At 48.2% G+C, this 21,566-nt stretch overlaps 1 protein-coding gene and 1 pseudogene across 2 annotated transcripts in view; one reads left to right on the forward strand and one right to left on the reverse strand.

The window, feature by feature from the left end:
- Positions 1 to 12,988: 12,988 nt before the first annotated feature.
- ZFYVE1 (zinc finger FYVE-type containing 1) overlaps positions 12,989 to 21,566 on the forward strand; it is a 47,619-nt gene continuing 39,041 nt past the window's right edge. For both annotated transcript variants that reach the window (XM_040975340.1, XM_040975341.1), the window contains exons 1-2: positions 12,989 to 13,182; positions 14,902 to 15,774. In XM_040975340.1, coding sequence (XP_040831274.1) covers positions 15,292 to 15,774 — 483 coding nt within the window. In that variant the 5' untranslated portion in view covers positions 12,989 to 13,182; positions 14,902 to 15,291. The remainder of the gene's footprint in view (positions 13,183 to 14,901; positions 15,775 to 21,566) is intronic.
- On the reverse strand, positions 14,199 to 14,295 carry LOC121153258 (annotated as a pseudogene).

Consider the following 21,566-nt stretch of genomic DNA (forward strand, 5'->3'; position numbering starts at 1 on the left):
ATCAGTTCTAATCCTAACAGTCCTACTTCCCATCCAGCTCCCTGCCTGTGGCCTGGGAAAGCAGTGCAGGACAACTCAAAACCTTGGAACCCTGCACGCATGTGGGAGACCTGTAAGAAGTTGCAGGCTCCTGGCTTCGGCTCAGCTCAGCTCTGGCTGTTGCGGACATATGGGGAGTGAATCAGCAGAAGGAAGATCATCTTCTCTGTCTCTTCTCATCTTTGTATATCTCACTTTGCAATAAAAATAAATAAATCTTAAAGAAAGAAGAAGCAGCAGCAAAGGGAGGCAAATAGAGAGCGCTCCATTGTCATGTTCAGTCCCCAAATGCCGCAGGGGCACAGGAGGCCTTGGGTAGAAGCACTCCAGTCACTTGAGCCATCTGCTGCTGCTTATTCCCAGGATCCAGATTGGCAGAAAGGTGGAATAAGGAGCTGGAGCTGCAAATTGAACCTCAGTACTCTGCTGTGAGAGAAAGGTGGTGCCATGGCTCAATTGGCTAATCCTCTGCCTGCAAGCACTGCCAACCCATAAGGGTGCTGTTCATGTCCCCACTACTCCCCTTCCCTTTAAGCTCCCTGCTTGCGGCCTGGGAAAAGGAGTAGAGTGTGTCCCAAAGCCTGAGGACCCTGAAATCACTTAGGAAAAACAGAAGCTCTTGGCTTCTAGCTTCTGATTGGCTCAGCTCCAACTTTTGTAACCACTTTGGGAATGAAACAGCAGATGGAAGATCTTTCCTTCTATCTATAAAATTGCTTTTCCAATAAAAAAATAAATAAATTTTAAAAAATAATCCTAGGGCCCGGCGGGGTGACCTAGCAGAGTCCTCGCCTTGAATGCACCAGGATCCCATATGGGCACCGGTTCTAATCCTGGCAGCTCCACTTCCCACCCAGCTCTCTGCCTGTGGCCTGGGAAAGCAGTCGAGGACGGCCCAAAGCCTTGGGACTCTGCACCCGTGTGGGATACCCAGAGGAAGTTCCTGGATCCTGGCTTTGGATCAGCATAGCATCGGCCGTTGCGCTCACTTGGGGAGTGAATCATCGGACGGAAGATCTTCTTCTCTGTCTCTTCTCCTCTCTGTATATCTGACTTTCCACTAAAAATGAATAAATCTTAAAAAAATAATAATCCTAAATAAAACAAAAGATAAGTCACAGCTGCAGAGAAGATTTTTCGCAACACATCTGTTTCAGCCTTGGTTCCTGGGAAACAGTTTAAGGCAAAGCTTAGGGCCAGAGCGTCAAGAGTGAGAATGGGAAGATTGGGACACACGTGCCTGGTGGCGCATGCATTGTACCTGCCGTTGCTTCACAGTGTATTAGGAGCAATCTCTGCAAGGACACCCACTGGACTGCCAACCATGTCATCCATCGGTCGGAATAGGACTGCCACGAAGCCTTCCAGGAGAGGTCAAAGGCAATGACAATATCTGGTATTCCTTTCATCTGCCCTCCTACTTGACAAAGTTCATGCAGGACAGACTTCCAGCCTGTCTCATTTCATCCCTTTATAGGCCCCAGGAAAGTCAGAGACCCGATAGGCTGCATTTTCACCCTCCCTGCTCTTCTCGTTCAGCTCCCTGATAAAGCACCCGGGAAAGCAGCAGCAGAAGGCCCAAGTGCTTGAACCCCTGCACCCATTTGGGAGACCCAGAAGAAGCTTGGGCTGTGCTCCATTGCTTTCCCAGGCATAAACAGGGAGATTACAGGAGGGAAATGGAGCGAGCGCCCTTAGGGGGATGTTGGCACCTGCAGGTAGAGGATTGGTTAGTGGAGCTACTGCACCAGTTCTCACAATCTATACACTTTTGTTTATTTGTTTGTTTGTTTATCTTAAAGATCCAATTTTACTAGGAAGTCCAATTTACACAGAGTAGGAGAAAGATCTTCCGTCCACTGACTCACTCCCCAAGTGCCCACACTGGCTGGAGTTTAGCCAGTTTAAAGTCGGGAGCCAGGAGCTTCTCCCAGATCTCCCACGTGGGAGCAAGGTCCCAAGACTTTGGGCCGTGCTCCATTGCTTTCAGAGCTGAGTGGGCAGTGGAGCAGCCAGGACATGATCCAGTGCCCGATCCAGTGCCCATGTGGGATCCTGGTGGAAGCAAGGCAAGGTTTTAGCTACTAAGCCATTGCACTGGGAGCAGTCTGTACAGTTTAGTTTGCTTGTTTATCTGTATACTTTTGTAAAAAGATTTATTTTATTTTTATTGCTAAGTCAGATATACAGATAAGAAGAGAGACAGAGAGGACGATCCTCCATCCGCTGATTCACTCCCCAAGCAGCCGCAATAACCGGAGCTAAGATGATCTGAAGCGGGGAGCCAGGTCTCCCATGCAGGTGCAGGGTCCTTAGGCCTTGGGCCATCTTCAACTGCCTGCCCAGGCCACAAGCAGGGAATTGGATGGGAAGCAGGGCCGCCAGGATATGAACTGATTCCCACATGGGATCCCGGGAATGCAAGGTGAGGACTTTAGCCAGCAACCAGCACATGAACCAGTGCTCATGTGGGATTCTGGTGCATGCAAGGTGAGGATTTAGCCACTAGGCTATTGCACAAGTCCCAAGCTGCTTACATTATAACCAGCATTGTTCAGATTACTTATGCATCTGTGAGGTTGGTATCTGACATGGACACTGGCCCAAGTCTTGCCTGCTCCATTTCTGATCCAGCTCCCTGATAATAGCACACCTAGGAAAGCAGCTGAAGATGGCCTAATATTTGGGCTCCTGCCCACATAGGCAACTCAGAAGAATCTCTGGGTACTTGGATAAGGTCTTACCCAAACAGTTGTGACCATTTCGAAAGTGAACCCACAGATGGAAGATTTTTCTCTCTGTCTCTTCTTTTTGCTGTAACCCTACCTTCCAAAAAAATAAATTTTTTAAATCTTTTAAGAGAAGTATAATAAAAAGATATAGCCTAGTGGGGTATAGCTCTACTTGTGAAGCTGGCATCCCATATGGGTACCAGTTCATGTCCTGGCTGTTCCACTACCCACACAGATTCCTGCTTGTGCCCTCAAAAAGCAGTAGAGGATGGCCCAAAACCTTGGGACCCTTCACTTGCATGGGAGACCTGGAAGAGGTTCCTGGCTTCGAATCAGCTTAGCTCCGGCCATTGTGGTTGCTTAGGGAGTGAGCCAGCAGATGGAGAATCTTTCTCTCTGAATTTCCTTCTCTCTGTATATCTGCCTTTTCAATTAAAAATATATATATATGTCTTTAGGGCCCAGTTCAGTAGCCTTGTGGCTGAAGTCCTGACCTTGGATGCACCAGGATCCTATATTGGCACCAAGGGCCTTGGGACCCTGTACCCACATGGGAGACCCAGAGAAGTCTTCAGGCTCCTGGCTTCGGGTTAGCTTGGCTCCAGCCGTTTTTAGCCATTTGTGGAGTAAATCAACAGTTGGAAGATCTCTGTCTCTCCACACTTGGGAGATCTGAAGGAATCTCCTGGCTCAGGGCTCAGCTCCAGCCATGTGGCCATTTGGCCATTTGGAAAAGAGAACCAATGGATGAAAGATATTTTCCTTTAGGTCTCTCCTCTCTGTCACTCTGTGTTTACAAATAATAATAATTTTTTTAAGGAAATGTAGCAGCGCAGGTTCTTTTAAGTAGCGACTGAATCTGTTTAGGCATGAATTTTGGCGCCCCCTGGTGATGTTCTGTAGCCACAGCCTCCAAGGTTGGCTGCTGTGCACTATGACTGCTGGAGCGCTCGACAGAGGAGCCCTGCACTCTGCTACCCAAGCTACCGCAGCAATCTCTGCTTCTAGGCAGGGAGTGGTTTGCTGGCATGGACACCGTGTCCCAGCAAATGGTGGAGGCCGTTTGGCTCAGATGTACACGATCCATCAGCTCCTTCCCAAAGCTGGTGAGCTAATACTAGGAATAAGGGAGTGACGCTTCCAAGGATAACGAAGACCTCCTCATCCAGTCTGAGCTGATCCCACCGTAGCTGACACCCTATGCTGCCAGAAAGCGTGCTGTATCCTGCCAGGGATACGGGGTCAGGTTTCAGCTCTGTAATAAACAACAATTGTGGGATTGTGCGTGTGTGTCTGTATGTTTAAGATTTTTTACTCAATTATTTGAAAGGCAGAGCAACAGACCTCGAGGGAGTAACACAGACCTCTCCAGGGGTGTACCACTCAATTGGCTACAACATCCAGAGTTAGGCCAGACTGAAGACAGGGGCTAGAAATTCCATGTGAGTCCCCAAGTGGATGACAGGGGCCCAGGTACTGGGACCGTTCTCCCGCCTTCCCAGGCGCATCAGCACAGACCCACATGGTAAGCTGAATGGTCAGACTGTGAGTGGGATGCTGGCACTGCCACATGCTGGCTCCGATCACTGTATTATGATTCGGCTACTTAACAACATCATTCTGCTTTCCCCTCACCCCTTCCTCTCATCCCAGGGCCTCCCAGCAGCAGGTCACAGGGTCTTCTCCTTGCACCTCCTGTCCTATGTTTGCAGGAGAGGAGGTCACAGGTGAAAGTCAAAATGATGTACTTTACACAAGCCCAGGTTGCAAAATAAACAGATGCAATGCTAGAAACTGCAAGTTACTGCTACCAGAGAGGGTGATAATGGCAGAGCCGTGTCTCAGGGCTGCCTGTGTCCTGTGAGAAATCATGAAAAACGGCTGACAAATTCCCTTGGCTCAAGCCTGATCCTCCGCACGGGCTGTGGCTCCTGGGGGAGCAGCACAGATCTCCTGCAGACCAGGATATTAACCAGACAGAGACGGCTGGGCCCAGCAACTACCAGGCCTGTCCAAGACACGGAGTGGGGCTCTGAGAAAGACTATGAGATTACAAAGTGGGGGGAAAGTGTTCATAAGCTCTGCTGTTGGTATTGGTTGTTTTGGAGGTTTTAACATTGCAGCATCCAAATACGAGATCTCAGTGGGATATGGAGTAGAGGGAGATAGAAGTAGAGATTGTGGGCCCGGTGCGATAGCATACCGTCTGAAGTCCTCACCTTGAACATGCCGGGATCCCATATGGGCACCAGTTCTAATCCCAGCAGCTCCACTTCCAATTCAGCTCCCTGCTTGTGGCCTGGGAAAGCAGTCGAGGACGGCCCAAGGCTATACCCGCTTGGAAGACCAGGAAGAAGCTCCTGGCTTCTGGCTTTGGATTGGATCAGCTCCAGCCGTTGCAGCTGCTTGGGGAGTGAACCATCGGACGGAAGATCTTCCTCTCTGTCTCTCCTCCTCTCTATGTATCCATCTTTCCAATAAAAATAAGCAAATCTTTAAAAAAAAAAAGAAGAAGAAGAAGAAGGCAGGCACAGGAACCAGAGCTGGAGCGGGGCAGTCCAGTGGGAGTCACTGGGGCTCACTCTGACTGGGTGGCAGCTCCTTTATGATATGTGGAAGCTGAGCGTATGTGGGGCAGGGCAGGGCTGGCATGCAGCACCCATTGGTTGCTGAGAATGGAGAGCAAAATACAATGATCAACCACCCCAGCGAAGCTTGAGAGCAGATGTCTGGGAGAGTGAAGACAGGGGGTGGACCATGACAGCCAATTGACCTTGAAAGGAGTTCCTCATCCTTGGAGCGGCAATATCAGCAGCATCAGAACTATCCAAGCCACTTGACCAGAGCGCTCAGAACATGCTGCACAATGGGGACCCTGGGAGGACACCAGGTGGCGGTTCCCCACCCCTGCGTACTGAGGAATTCGGGAGGCTGGGCACGGTTTCTCCTCTTGTATCCCCCTCTCGTCCACTTATGAGAAGAAGAAAAAGAAAATGCAGGTCCAGCATGGTAGCCAAGCGGCTAAATTGCTCGCCTTGCACACCCCAGGATCCCATATGGGTGCCAGTCCTAGTTCCCACCAGCTCCCTGCTTGTGCCTAGAGAAAGTAGACGAGGATGGCCCAACTCCCTGCACCCACATGGGAGATCTAGAAATGGCTCCGGACTCCTGGCTTCAGATCAGCTCAGCTCCGGCCATTGCGGCCACTTGGGGAGTGAATCAACAGACAGAATATTTTCCTTGCTGCTTCTTCTCTTCTCGGTATATCTGACTTTCCAATAAAAAATAAAGTAAATCTTTAAAAAAAAAAATATATATATATATATACAATGGTCTTCCCCACTATCTCCAGAGCCTCAACTCTTCCCACACTGATCAACTATGTAAACGCCATCAAAAATAAAATTTGAAAAAATTATATAGCATCATCACTTCCCGTTGAACATGAGGTGAGAGCTATTCCATTGAACACTTTAATGGATCTGAAACATGGAAATCTCCTTTGCCAGTGTATTGAAAGTCTACAAAAATGCTGCTGAAACTGAAGTTTGAACTCAGAGTATCCACTGTCCATAGCTCAGAAACAGAGCTTTTGGACCCGGCACCATGGCCTACTGAATAAAGTCATCACCTCAAACATTCTGGGATCCCATATGGGTGCCGGTGCTAATCCCATCCAGCTTCCTTACTTGTGGCCTGGAAAAGCAGGTGAGGACAGCCCAAAGCCTTGGGACCCTGCACCCACACGGGAGACCCAGAAGAGCTCTGGCTCCTGGATTTGGGTCGGTTCCATGCCGGCCACTGCGACCACTTGAGGAGTGAATCTTTGAATGGAAGATCTTCTTCTCTGTCTCTCCTCCTCTCTGTATGTATGTCTGATTTTGCAATAAAAAAAGAAATCTTAAAAAAGGATGTAAAAGATAGAAAGTAGCAGACAGAGAAAGTTCCCACCTGCTTGTTCACTCCCCACTGTACCTGCAACAGCAAAGGGCCAAAGGCAGGAGCCAGGAAGCACAGGCAGGTCTCCAGGAGGTGGCAAGGACCCAGGCATTCCCTCCATCACTGCTGCCTCCATGTCTGCATTGGCAGGAGGGTGACAGCAGAAGCTAGAACTGCAATCTGACGTGGAATGCAGGCGTCTTAACCACCATCACAATGCCCACCCTGAGACGCATCTTTTTTTTTTTTTTGTCAATGTTATGGTGAAAATTTGATGTGGTTGGTGTAATTTCTTCTTTTGTTTCAGGATTTATTTCATTTTATTGGGAAGGGAGATATACAGAAAGAAAGATCCTCTATCTGCTGGTTCACCCCCCAAGTGGATACAACAGCTGGAGCTGAGCTGATCCACAGCCAGGAGACAGGAGCTTCTTCCAGGTCTCCCATGTGCAGGGTTCCAAGGTTTTTGGGTCGTCCTTGACTGCTTTCCCAGGCCACAAGCAGGGAGCGGGATGGGAAGTGAAGCTGCCAGGATTAAAACCGGTACCCATATGGGATCCTGGCTCGTTCAACACAAGGACTTTAGCCACTAGGCCACCGTGCCGGGCCCTGGTGTGATTTCTTATTGGAATATTGCTTTCATTACAGAGGTCCTTCCAGAAAGCTAATCAAATAACAAAGTACAGCCTCAATTCTGTCCTTTTACTTTGGTCGTCATAATAAAGTGCGATTTGTTCAGCAGATCAGCACCAAGCCTGAGTGCACTTGAGGAAAAGCATTGCACTCTGGATTGCCTCACCCTGCATTTCAAGTCATTAAAGATTCATTTCGTGAATCCTGTGAGAAACAGTGACCTCGGTCGTGGCGTTCTCTTTCTGGGCTCACTGTGAGCGCTTCGTCTTTGGAATATGCTTCCGGGCTGCTCTTTATATGCTGTTGTGTTTTTGCTTTTTTTTACGATAGATAAGACATGCCCCGTGCGCTCTCTCGCTCAATTTTCTCCTTGAACAGACTCTGTCACCTCCTTCTGGTTGCTGACAGAAGCAGCTTGTCAACATGCTTGGTTTTCAGGCTTACCTGGGAGAAGCATCGTGGATAACAGTCCTCCAGGTGCTTCAACAGGTGCTAGCTCTTCTTTGTTTCTCGTTCTTTCCAACGCTCTCATTCTATAGCTCCAACTGATGGAAGTGAAAGATTTTAAGTTTTTTTTTTTTAACATTTATATATTTTAAGATTTATTTATTTTTTATTACAGAGTCATATATAGAGAGAAAGGAGGAGAGACAGAGAAGAAGATCCCCTGTCTGATGATTCACTCCCCAAGTGATCCCCATGGCTGGTATTGAGCCAATCCGAAGCCAGGAGCCAGGAACCCCTTCCAGGTCTCCCACGCAGGTGCAGGGTTCCAGGGCTTTCCCAGGCTTTCCCAGGCCACAGGTAGGGAGCTGGATGGGATCTGGAGCTGCTGGGATTTGAACCAGCGCCCATATGGGATCCTGGCGAGTTCAAGGCAAGGACTTTAGCCACTAGGCCACTGTGCCAGGTCCTCAGATCCATTTATGATGAATCTCTGTGATATTGTTTGAAAAGTTCTGCTTTCAGCTTCTTTTATATTTCATAATTCCCATAACTGAGATCCTAAGCAAGATAAAAATCCCTTGCTTGGGGCTGGCGCTGAGGCATGTTGGTTAAAGCAATCCTTGAGACACCAGCATTCCATCGCAGAGCACCGCTCCGTCGATGCCGACCTGGGAACTCGGGCCCCTGCCAACCACGGGATGGACCCAGATGGAGTTTCTGGCGGCTGGCTTCAGGCTGCCTCGGCCTGGGCGTTTGGGGCCATTTGTGTAGTGGCTCAGCACATGAAGATCTCTCTTCTTCTCTCTGTCACTTGACTGTTTAAATAAATGAATCTTAAAAAAAAATTATTTAAATGCTTGCTTGTTACTGGTTCTTATTTCTGAAGACTTATTTATACGAGTTGCAATTTACCTGAATTTAACTTATGGCTGTTTGAACTGGGCTCCAATCCTCAGAGAAGTATTCTTGGGGGGGGGGGGGCGGGGGGCGGCCAGAGAATACCACCAGCCTGGGACCTCTTCAATTCAGAGCTCAGACACTGGAGACAGCATAGAGCTACAGTGCTCCAGTCTCAGATGGTAGGTTTCTGTTTTTGTTTTTGTTTTTTTAAGATTTATTTATTTTTATTGGAAAGGCAGAGTTAGACAGAATGGAATACAAAGACAAAGTGATTCTATCTGCTGGTTTACTCCCCAAATGGCCACAACATCCAGAGCTGAGCCAGTCTGAAGCCAGGAGCCAGGAGATTGTTCGGCGTCTCTCATGCGGGTGCAGGGTCCCAAGGGATTGGACCACCCTCCGCTGCTTATCCGGATTAAAGTGTAGCCCATCTGGAGTCACGCACACAGGTTTCTGCTTCTTCCTCCCTGGCACGCAGGCAAGCTCTTTCCAGGCCACTCTTAAACACAGCAAAGGGAGATCCCAGGCTATCCCAAGGCTGCCTTGTACTGACTAAGCATTTGGTTTCCATTCTCTGAATGTGCTTACCAATCCTACAGACTTTAGCATGGGCCCTGTCCATTGTCACAGGGTTCCGAGGCTTTGAGCCATCCTCTACTGCTTTTCCAGGCCACAAGCAGGGAATTGGAAGAGCTGTGGTGCAGCTGGCACATGGGCTCCTGGCGGTGACAAAGCATGTATTTAGCCACTAGGCTAGTGCACCGGGTGAGATACTTTCCATTTCCTGTCAGTTCAGCACTTGTTGCTGTGTTTTTCCCACCTGTGAGTGTTCTGCGACTCAAGCCATTTTAGAATGTTAATAAGGAATCCTCTTGTAAACAAAGGCCCCATTCTGAATTCTAAATGTATCTCTCCTATTGCCATTTATCTGGACTCAAGGTCCTTGGCAGCAGCCCATTCATTGCACAAAGTCCACGTCAACATGTCAACACTTACATATGGGATTAGGTGTGAACAGAATACTGTCTTCTACTTGCCTTTTTGTTTTGGCTTGTTTTTAACTTTTCAAATTTTGCTTTTTCTTTTTTTTTTTTTAAAAAGATTTATTTTTATTATTTTTTCATTGGAAAGGCGGATATACAGAGAGGAGAGACAGAGAGGAAGATCTTCCATCCGATGATTCACTCCCCAAGTGAGCGCAACGGGCCGATACTATGCCGATCCGAAGCCAGGAGCCTCTTCCTGGTCTCCCACAGGGTGCAGGTTCCCAAAGCTTTGGGACGTCCTCGACTGCTTTCCCAGGCCACAGGCAGGGAGCTGGAAGGGAAGCGGGGCTGCCGGGATTAGAACCGGCGCCCATATGGGATCCCGGGCGTGCTAGGCGAGGACCTTAACCACTTGCGCCACCGCGCCGGGCCCCTTGCTTTTTCTTTTTTAATTTTTGTTTTTTTTGCCTTTTAATTTTTTTCTTTTCATTTTTTTCTACTTGCCTTTTGTATCTCCTGTTATTGTTAACTTTGTGTGAAGACCTTTGTTTGATTTTTAGAGATTTATTTATTTGAAAAGCAGAGTTACTAAGAGAGCATGAGACAGAGAGAGAGAGAGAGAGAGAGAGAGAGAGAGATTTTCCATCTACTGGGTCTCCCCAAATGTCTACAACTGCCAGGGCAAGAGAGAAGCTTAGGTCTCCCAAGTGAGTTCAGGGCCCGAGCAGTAGGGCAATCCTTCACTGCCCTCCTATGCCATTGGTAGGGAGCTGGATTCAAAGTGGAGCAGCCACGGCATGAACTGGTGCCCATATAGGATAGAAGATACATAGAGAGAAAGGAAAAGACAGAGATAGCGAAAAAGAGGTCTTCTATCTATAAGTCACTCCCCCAAAGTCAACAACAGTGGAAGCACAGAGCCAGGAGCTCCAACTTAGTCTCCATGGGTGACAGTAACCCGGAACTTGTGTATCAGCTGAGAGGAGCCTTGAGCTCTTACTCTATCTGTGGCAAAGTCTGAGACAAATGAACATATGAGAGGACAATTTTGAAAGTAAAATGTTTATTAAAGAGATGACAGGACCAGTGCAATAGCCTAGTGGCCAAAGTCCTTGCCCTGCACGTGCTGGGATCCCATGTGGCATGTCCCAGCTGCTCCACTTCCATCCAGCTCCCTGCTTGTGGCCTGGGAATGCAGTGGAGGATGGCCTAAAGCCTTGGGACCTTGCACCCACAAGGGAGACCTAAAAGGGGCTCCAGACTCCTGGCTTCAGATTGGCCCCCGATTATGAGTATTTCATGAAATTATGGGCTGGGGCCTGGCACTGTGGCCAGCAGCTAAATTCCTTGCCTTGAATGTGCCAGTATCTCATATGGGTACCAGTTCTGGTCCCAGCAGCTCCACTTCCCACCCAGCTCCCTGCTTGTGGCCTGGAAAAGCAGTTGAGGATGGCCCAAAGCCTTGGCACCCTGCATCCGTGTGGGAGACCTGGAGGAGGTTCCTGGCTCCTGGCTTCGGATTGGCGCAGCACTAGCCATTCTGGTCACCCGGGGAGTGAATCATCAGAGGGAAGATCTTTCTCACTGTCTCTCCTCCTCTCTGTATATCTGACTTTGCAATAAAAATAAATAAATCTTAAAAGAAAATTATGAGCTGATGCTGTGGCATCATAAGCTAAGCTTCCATCTGTAGTGTCAGCATCCCATGAGGATTCTCCTTTGAAGTTCTTGCTGCTCCATGTCCAGATTCAGCTACATATGTATATGGGCACCAGTTAGTGTCTCCGTGGTCCCACTTCCCTTTCAGCTTCCTGCTTGTGGCTTGGTGAGGGAGTGAATCAACACATGGAAGATTTTCCTCTTTGTTTATCTGAGTTGCAAAACAAAACAACTTACAGCAGCATATCATGGCATTCTAACTAGCCATTCTCAAGAATTTGCACTGGTGTCTCTCACCTTAATTTTTGTTTGTGAGATCCCTCCTCAACTTTTTCCACACTCTCTATTCTAAAGGAGACTTACATTTTACAGTGCCTGCTACACCTCAGTCATTAGTACCCTATTATCCGCCATAGACTGGAAACCTCAGTTGTGCGTTTGGTGGGTCTGTGGCTCTTGGCCGCGTCTTCACAACATCATTTCTAGCCGTGTAACCCCCAGACAGGGCTCATTCACTGTTAGGTAGTCTTAGCATAAGATAAAGAATCTGCCTTCAAGCAGGTGGGGTCTTATCTCAACTTTGTCAATAATTTCTGTGTGACCTTGGGAAAGCCCTTAAGCTTACCTTTCCCTCTTGGTTAAGGATGATCAAGATAGAATCTTACAACTAGTAAGATTGTAACAACTAGCAGGGCCCTCTGCAGTAAGTGTAACAACTGGCAGGGCCCTCTGAAATGACAAGGTCCAGTTCCTGCATTGCATGGAGAGGCTGAGGGACTGACTCTTGGCCATCCCTAGAGCTGGGCACAGTGTCACAACATCCATCCATCTCGGGCATCACAGACCCGCGCTTTTCTCAGCACACGAGATTTTCTCTCCATGTTGTTCCCAGAAATAAATGAAAAAAAAAAAAAAGTGCAAGTGCTACACAAACATATGGCCATGTTAAAAAATTCAACGTGAAACCACCACTAAGCATGGTAGCCTGAATGTGTATCTAACTATATCCCTGTCTCACCTAAAGATTAAAATTTAAAATTCAGAAGTCAGGAAGTACATATGATTCTAAAAATAATAGGAAAAAAAAGTTAATGGTCAATAATTTTAGAAATACATTTTAAGAAAAAAGAAAAATATTCCTTCCTAATACTTGCAATGCTTTATGAATGATATTTTTTTTTCCTGGCTTGTGGTGAATGACATAGGGAAGTGGAGGCAATCTGTTTTTATAGATTTCTGAAGCGACCTTGGCAAGGTACTCGAAATTCCATTATTCGTCTCTCCATCTTCCATTTGTACCAAACATAACTACATCAATTCTCTAATTTAGCGCCATTCTTTTCCAAGCCAACTACCCAAACCAATGTGTTAGGTAAGAACCCCCCCCCCCCACCCCAAGACTACAGTCCTTGCGAAAACTGCAAGTCCCGAAGTGCCCCCTTCGGTCGCTCTCCACCGCGGACTCGTCCTCGGCGCTCCTGGGAGTCGTAGTCACCTGAGCGTCCTCACTTCCGGGAAGTAAGCCTAAGAACGCGTCGCTGAGAACTACCACTCCCAGGAGACTGTGCGTTCGTTCCCCGCCCCCGCCGGCGCCAGGCTCCTCCTCCTCCCGCTCCTCCCTCCTGGACTGCACCGCTCACGCCTTCCTGTTAGTCGGAGCTGGGAGAAGTTCACTCCGATCAGCTGATCCCAACTGACAACAGGAGAGGAGGAAGCCCGGGAGGCAACGAAGGAGGAGGGAGGAGGAGATGGAGGAGATGAGGATGGATCCACCGGTGCCCTGAGAAACATCCCCCGCCCCCACCGGCGTCCCGCGGCCCCAGGACGCGTCCTCGCTGCGGCCGAAGGTGCTCGGTGGCGGGGTCCCCGGACCGTCGCGGGCAGGGAAGGGACGGCACGGCCCAGCGCGGGGCCAAGCGACCGTCCTGGGGCTCCGGCTGCCCCCGGGAGGAAGGGGGGCCGGGTGCGGCTGGGGTGGGGGTGGGGTGGCATAAACAATGGATTCGGCTCTGGGCTCTGGCGGTGTGGGGGCGATTTGGGGTGACCGTCTTTGTTCTTAGGCTTCGCTGTTACCCTCCTGGTTGTGGTGGTGCTGCCCGGGAGGACGGGAGGGTGAGGAACCCCTGGCTTGGAGGGGTGCGTTGAGGTGAAGGGTGCCCGTGCTGGGCGAGGTGGTGGTTTTGGTGGTGGTGGTGGTGGTGGTGGTGGTGGTGTGAGGTGTTGGTTTTGAAAAGTGGATTTTATATTTTTTCACAATTGTGACAAGTTTTGATTTTTTTGTTTGTTTGTTTGTTTCTGTTTTGGGAGCTGGCTATGTAAATAAGCCTCCTAGTCCCTCCCTTGGCCTTCCTTGTTTATCCAAAGATAAGTCTGGTAGATTGCTTAGGACCAGGGACTGCCTGAAGGCCCCTGCACACTGTCCTGGGGGCTTGGGTGGAGGCAAGGCTGGAAAGGAGTGGGGAATGTAATGGTCCTGAAGTTATTTTTAAGTTGGATTTTGAATGACAAAGAGAAAAGTTGTTTTGACTCCCTGAGGCCTGGCTTTGCAGTGACTCCAACAGAGGAATTCTGTCTCCTGTTGCTGTGACACCCCCCTTTTTTTTTCTTTTTAACTGGGAAAGAGGGACAAAAGGAAGTACACTAGTTACTGTATTGTTTTGACCATGAAATTGTGGCTGTGTTTTTTTCCAGATTTAGAATCCTTAATAGGCATCTCTCTAGAATTGGCTAGAGTTTTGAGGGTAACCAGATCTGCCAGTGTCTTTGGTGGATCTCAAGTTTTATTATTACGTTGGTGTTTTCGTTTTTTTCCAGGCCTCTTCCTCACCTCTCCCAGGTGTGGGGTGCAGGGGATTTTTCTTTCAGGGAGTTTCTGCTTAGTGGGTTTCAGTTCTGAATTTAGTAACTGAACTGATAAGAACAGATACTATACTTGATCTTAGCCAAAAGGCCGAAGCGATTGAATTTAGTAACTAAACAGTCTTAGAAACAGGGCAGTAAAGTCTCCTGCAAGGGTGGATGTTTTTCAGGAGCAGCATTGGTTTTGATTTTGAGAAGAAATTTCTAGTATTAGAAAAAAGCCTGTGTAAAGTTTTACAAGCCTAAATAGAATTTTTCCTTAGTAATGTTGGCCTGGGTTTTTATCATAATTTTTTTTAAGATTTATTTCTGTTGGAAAGTCAGATACACAGAGAGGAGGAGAGACAGTGAGAAAGATCTTCCCTCTGATGATTCACTCCCCAAGTGAGCGCAACGGCTGATGCAGTGCTGATCTGAAGCTAGGAGCCAGGAACTTTTTCTGGGTCTCCCACACAGGTGCAGGGTGCCAAGGCTTTGGGCCATCCACCACTGCTTTATCAGGCCACAAGGAGGGAGCTGGGTGGGAAGTGGAGCTGCTGGGATTAGAACCGGTGCCCATATGGAATCCTGGAGCCTTCAAGGGGAGGACTTTAGCCGCTACGCCATGCCACTGGGCCCCTTTATCATAATTTTTTTAAGGTGCACTTCTGTTCTTATTTATTTATTCTTTTTACATGAGTAAAATCCTCTTCTTTCCTCTCTTCTAGGCATCCCTGGAAGTATTGACTTGAGGCTGGATTCAACTGGAAGGCTGCTGGCCATTCAGGCCCCACCAGCACAAGCGATGAGCTTCTGTGCAGGAATTCCTCAGACATAGCCATCTAAGAGCCTGTCAAGTTCATTCTCACAACCTATTTGCCTGCACTGCCTGCTGCAGGCAACTACCAGATCAATTCGACCGAGTCACCGTTGCTGCTGATGCAAGAGTCTTGGAAGCTGAAAAGTACAAGCCCCAACAGTAGTGGGAGCCTGAAGCCCTGTAACCCAACCCTGGTGCAAGTTCCCTTTCAGGTCCTCAGCACCCTGTGGACGTGCTGTGCTGTCCCAAGCCTCAGCTGACTGTTGTGTGGTGGGATCAGGTGCTTGCCAAGCCAAGGATGAGTGCGCAGACCTCCATAGCTGAGAAGGGCCTGAACCCTAGGCTGATGTGCCAGGAGAGCTACGCGTGCAGTGGAGCGGATGAAGCAGTCTTTGAGTGCGATGAGTGCTGTAGCCTGCAGTGTCTGCGCTGTGAGGAGGAGCTACACCGGCAGGAGCGCAGGCGCAACCATGAGCGCATCCGCCTCAAGGCTGGCCACGTGCCCTACTGTGACCACTGTAAGGGCCCCAATGGGCATTCGCCAGGGGGCCGCCAGAGGGCCGCAGTGAGGTGCCAGGCCTGCAAAATCAACTTGTGCCTGGAATGCCAGAAGAGGACTCATTCCACAAGTAACAAGAGAAGGCATCCCATTACCGTGTATCTTGCCGGCAAGGCCCAGGAGTCTCTGGAGGCAGAGGAGATGGATGAGGAGACCAAGAGGAAGAAGATGACTGAGAAGGTTGTGAGTTTCCTCCTAGTTGATGAAAATGAAGAAATTCAGGTAAGCTCCTGGGCACAGAGGGATCCGCAGAGCTGGTGCTGTTGGGAGGTAATATGCAGGTTTGCCAAAGCCGAGAAACTGCGCAGTGCTCCCATGGCCCATGTTGGAGCTCCACTTCCAGCTCTGCTTCCTGCTGATGCGCACCTAGGGGGACAGCAGGTGGTGGCTCTAGTACATTGATTCCTGCCCAATGTGGCAGAGCCAGGTTAAGTTCCTAGTTCCTGGCTTTGGGGAGCAGTTCCGCTCATGGAAGCACTGCCTGTTGGGTCTCTCTCCCTGTCGTTATTTTCCAACAAATAAGTATATATTCAAAAAAAAATTCAAAAGTAGCTTACATTTGAATCATTTAAAAAGCAAGACTTCTGAAGGTTTCAGTTACAGGGTGTCAGCTTTAGTTACCAGCTACTTGACCTTGGGCTGACTTGCTGTAGTTTTCTTATCTATGAGGTGGGGATAAGCCCTGCTTTCTTGTCTCAAGACACTGCATAATAAATGTTCAAAGTGTGGTAGCTGCTGTTAGTATTATTATTAGTATCAGTAGGAAGAACTGGCTAGAAACAGTTGTGAATGGGAACACTTTAGCAGGTTGTTACTGTCACTGATGAGGGACTGCCACTCCAAGGGAAGAAACACTAATAGTGGGTCTGTGCAAAGGCTGAGCACAAAGACACAAGCTTGTTATCTGATTTTAGAAAGACAGGCAGTGCTGTTAAATAAGGAAGGCATTCTCTGGGGATGGTGTCTTTATGTCTAGGTTTCTCAGTCTATTTCTGTGGTAAGAACTGAGACCAGGTGATTTGGAAGGAGTCAGAGTCTGCTGAGTTCGTTTTTTCTGGAGGCTCGGAAGACCAAAGAGCATGGTCCTAGCATCTGGTGAGGGGTCAAGGCCTCTGTCCGCTTTGCAGGGGTGCTGAGGAAGCACTAGTGATAGGGAGCATGGGTGTGTCAGCTTAACTCTCTTCTTGCCTCTGCCACCAGGGGAGCCCTACCCTTGAAGGCCTGCTTTCATCCTCATTACCAGCCTCAAGGTCACTGCTTCAAATTGTTATCAGCAATTTATACTTAACTGCCACAGGCAGTAAAGGCATGGCAAGGGAAAACAGCCAACCAACCAGCCAAGATGCCCAGGAGATTAAGATTCCTCCTCTCAGGGGGCCTCAGGGAAACAGAATGACTGTGGGTTGCTTGAGCTCCAGGTGAGGCGCAGACAGCATGTGGTCCATGTGGTCACAACACATCTGTCCAGAAGGGATAGCGTGAAGGGTGCACTTTGAGGTGGGCTTTTAACGGTGGATGGCCTGGATTCCCATCTAGTTCCCCACTCACCGGCTCTGTGACCACTGAAGCGTGAGCCAGTGTCACTGTCACTACCGGATTGTTGAAGATTCAGAGATCTGGAATGGGAAGCATTGGCCACAGGACCTGGCACACAGCGTCTGGGATGAATTGGCTATTTCAGTATCCTTGGTCCCTTGATTCAGTCATTCATGGCTGCAGATGGGAGGAGTTCCTGCGTCCACTATTGTTTGAGAAACTTCCCTCACTCACTAACTAGTATTCAAACCTCTTATTTTCCTCCTTGGAGAAGTTTATGAAAACGAGTTACATCAAACTTCCCGTGTAGTCCCATTGTCAGCTGAGTACTTTGCTAACACAGACTTTTCTTTGTGGGTTGGAGAGGAGCTTACGGCATTGTAGAAGTGTGACCCAGATGCCATCCTGCCTCCCTCGTTAGCGATAGTGTCTTCGTTATGGATTATGCATATTAGGCAATACAGTAGAATAAATAGCTTATAAATGGAACACTTGTATGTGGATGATCTCTTGCTGGTTTCGCTATCGATTCTTTTTGTTTATTGGCAGTCTTGGGAAGGTCAGTTTGGGTTACTGTCACTTTCCCCCAGTGAAAGGAAGATTTGGGATAAACCAGTAACTTCCCTGCACCTCCCTACCCTGTGTAATATAGTACGCACAATACTGACATGTGCATACCTGTTGCCTCATTGGTGATGTCGCATATCAAACTATGCTTTTTTAAAAATGGCACATATATAACTTATTAAAATAATTTAAAAATATTAAATGGAAAGCTTCCTTCCTATTCTTGGTCACTTAGAACAGTCACCACTAACTATTAAAACTGTATGTCCGGGTGTCTCCCTCCCCTTTCGAGAGGCACCCCAGCTCCAGGCTTTCTCTCCAGAGGGGCTTTCCCCTTCCCTCGCCTTTCCCTGCTCACCTGGTTCCTTCGCAAATAAACGTTTCTGTCTGGGAAAAAAAAAAACCCAAAAACCAAAAAAAAAAAAATAAAACTGTTTGTCCTTCTAGGATTTTTTCATTTGTTTTTAAGAATATAGATGTGGGCCAGGCACGATGGCCTAGTGGCTAAAGTCCTCACCTTGAACGTACCGGGATCCCATATGGGCGCCAGTTCTAATCCCGGCAGCTCCACTTGCCATCCAGCTCCCTGCTTGTGGCCTGGGAAAGCAGTCGAGGATGGCCCAAAGCCTTGGCACCTGGCAGCTCTGTGGGATACCCGGAAGAAGTTCCTGACTCCTGCCTTTGGATCAGCACAGCATTGGCGGTTGGGGTCACTTGGGGAATGAATCATCGGATCTTTGTCTGTCCTCTCTGTGTATTTGACTTTGCAATAAAAATAAATAAATCTTTTAAATATATATGTAGATATGTATACTGTTAATTTTTAAAAAAGACTTATTTATTTATTTATTTTTGGAAAGTCAGACATAAAGAGAGGAGAGACAGAGGAAAATCATCCGTCTGCTGATTCACTCCCCAAGTGGCTGCAATGGCCAGGCATGCATCGATCTGTGGCCAGGACCTAGCAGCCTCCTGCGGGTTTCCCACTCCAGTGCAGGGTCCCAGTGCTTTGAGCCGTCCTCCACTGCTTTCCCAGGCTATAAGCAGAGACCTGGACAGAAAGAAGGGCTGCTCCGAAACGAACCAGTCCCCCTATGGGATCCTGGTGCATGCAAGGTAAGGACTTTAGCCGTTAAACAACTGCACCAAGCCCTATACTCTTCATTTTTATTTTTAAAAGTATTTGAGAGGCAGAGTGACACCAAAAGGGGTCTTTCATCCATTGTTCCATATCGCTAAGTCCCCGCAATAGCTAAGGAGCGCCTTTGGGGTTTCCCATTGCTGGCTAGGACTCAAATGCACCAGCCATTACCTGCCTCCAACGTGCATTGGCGGCAAGCTGGGTTGGGTGCAGAACAGCCAGGAGCGTACCAGGCGTTGTGGCAAGGGGTGGGTGTTCCATGCAGCAACTTAGCGCTGCTTGCCACGAGGCTCATCACCACGCATAGTAAATAAATACTTGAAATGTTTGTTTTTTGTTTCCCTGTCATTTTATCCTTTTGGTGGATATTTGAGTTGTTACAAACAAGGTTATGTTGACTATCCTGTATATTTGTTTATTCTGTGATCAAGGGATATGAATTTTGACCTCAGAGAGACATGAAATTTCAAAACTTCGTTAACCTCTGAAGTACTTCTTTGTCTCATGGATTCTAGGTTATTTCTTTTCCATTTTTTAAAATTTATTTTTCTTAAATACTATTTATTTGAAAGGCAGAGTTAGAAAAGGAGAGAGACATCTGAGAGAGAACTTCCATCTGTTGGAGCTTCTTTCGTGTGAGTGTATAGACCCAAGGACTTGGGCCGTATTCTACTCCTTTGCCAGCAGTTTGTGAGGGAGCTAGATCAGAAGTTGAGCAGCTGGGACTCGAACCTGCGTCCATATGGGAGCCTGATGTCACAGACAGCAACTTTGCCTGCTGTATTTTTTTTTAAAGATTTATTTATTTATTTTTTTAATTTTTATTGGAAAGGTGGATATGTAGAGAGGAGAGACAGAGAGGAAGATCTTCCATCCAATGATTCACTCCCCAAGTGAGCGCAACGGCTGATGCTATGCCAATCTGAAGCCAGGAGCCTCTTCCAGGTCTCCCACATGGGTGCAGGGTCCCAAGGCTTTGGGCCGTCCTCGACTGCTTTCCCAGGCTGCAATCAGGGAGCTGGATGGGAAATGAGGCCTCTAGGATTAGAACTGGTGCACATATAGGATCCTGGCATGTGCAAGGTGAGGACTTTAGCTGCTAGGCTAATGTGCTGGGCCCTATGTGAGATTATTGATTTCTTTATTTGTAAAGATTATTAATGGGAAAGAAATATGGACAGAAGGGAAAAGAGAGCGAGATCTACTGATAGTACATTCCCCAAATGAATGTAGTAGTTAGGGCAAGGCCTGGCTGAAGCCAGGAACCAGGAGTTTCTTGGTCTCCCACATGGCTGGCTCGGGCTCACATACTTGGGCCGTGTTCTGCTGCTTTCCAGGGTGCATTAGCAGGGAGCTGGGTTGGAAGTAGATCAGCCAGGAATCAAAACAGTGACCCTGTGGAATGCTAGGTTCTTCCGGAACAGGTATCCCCATGTGCCACAACTCTCGCCTGTGTCAGATGATTGTATCCTGATGAATGCCGTATATATTAATTTCCTCTTGTTTCTCTAACAAATTACCATCCATTCATTTGGTTAAAACAACATGTACTTAGGTCAGAGATGCTGGGATGAGTCCACAGGGCTATGCTCCGTCGAAGGTGTCAGAGAGCTCTAAGGTAGCCTTGCAAGCACCCCTGTGTTCCTGGCCTGAGGTCCCAAACTGCACCCTGGGAGCCAGCGAAGAGGCGTCCCTCTGTCCCTCTGCTCCCCTTGTGTCACCGTCAGTGACTGTGCCCTCTGGCCTTGCTCCTGTAAGGATCCGATGAATACGTCCAGCCCGCTGTGTACTCCACCACGGCCTCCCCATCTTGAGGCTCTGAACTTGGTCTGTTGGCCACAGAGGTGACATTCACAGATGCCAGGGATTAGGGCATGGGTGTCGGGCGGGGGGACATGTGCAGTCCTCGCCTGCCACACCCTGTGAGGCACAGAACAAGTCCCTTGCCAAGATTAAGTTCCGTTTAGCCAACTCAGACATTGATTGGGCTCTATAGTCGTAGCTTTTACGTGTATTATCTCCTTCCTGCCTTTGAATCTTTTCCTTTTTTCAAAATTTGTTTATTTGAAAGGCAGAGAATCGGAGATAGATGCTTCCATCTGTTGGTGGTCTCCCCAGATGGCCCCAACACTGGACTGGGCTTAAGTAAGAAGATAGGATCTCAGCCTGGGTCTTCCACACGGTGGAAGTCCTCAGGCCATCATCCGCTGCTGCATTTTATTGTTTTGTCTATTTATTTGGAAAGCATGGTTACGGAGGGAAAGACAGAGATCTTCCATCTGTTGGTTTACTCCCAAATGGCCACAGGAGCCAGAGCTGGGATGATCTGAAGCCAGGAGCCAGGAACTTTTTCCAGGTCTTCCATGTGGATGTAGGGCCAAAGGATTTGGGCTGTCCTCTCTTTTCCCCAAGCCATAAATAGCGAGCTGGATTTGGAAGTGGGACAGCTAGGACTTGAACCAGTACCCATATTGGATACTGATGCTGCAAGTGGAGGTTTAACTTGCTATACCAAGTTGCCCACCCTCTTCCACTGCTTTTCTGAGTGGATTAACAGAGAGCTGTATTGAAAGTTTTGTGGGGAGCAGCACAGTAGCCTAGTGGCTAAAGTTCTCGCCTTGCATACGCCAGGAACCCGTATAGGTGCCAGTTCATGTGCCAGCGGTCCTTCTTCCCATCCAGCTCTCTGCTTGTGGTCTAGGAAAATCTGTGTTCTTTCCTGTAGCTCTGTTTTTCAAATGGATTTATAACATGTTTTTTTTTTTTTTTA

The sequence above is a fragment of the Ochotona curzoniae genome, unplaced genomic scaffold (assembly GCF_017591425.1).
Source record: "Ochotona curzoniae isolate NIBS_2020 unplaced genomic scaffold, NIBS_Ocur_1.0 contig_2688, whole genome shotgun sequence".
In the NCBI taxonomy this organism is placed as follows: Eukaryota; Metazoa; Chordata; class Mammalia; order Lagomorpha; family Ochotonidae; genus Ochotona; species Ochotona curzoniae.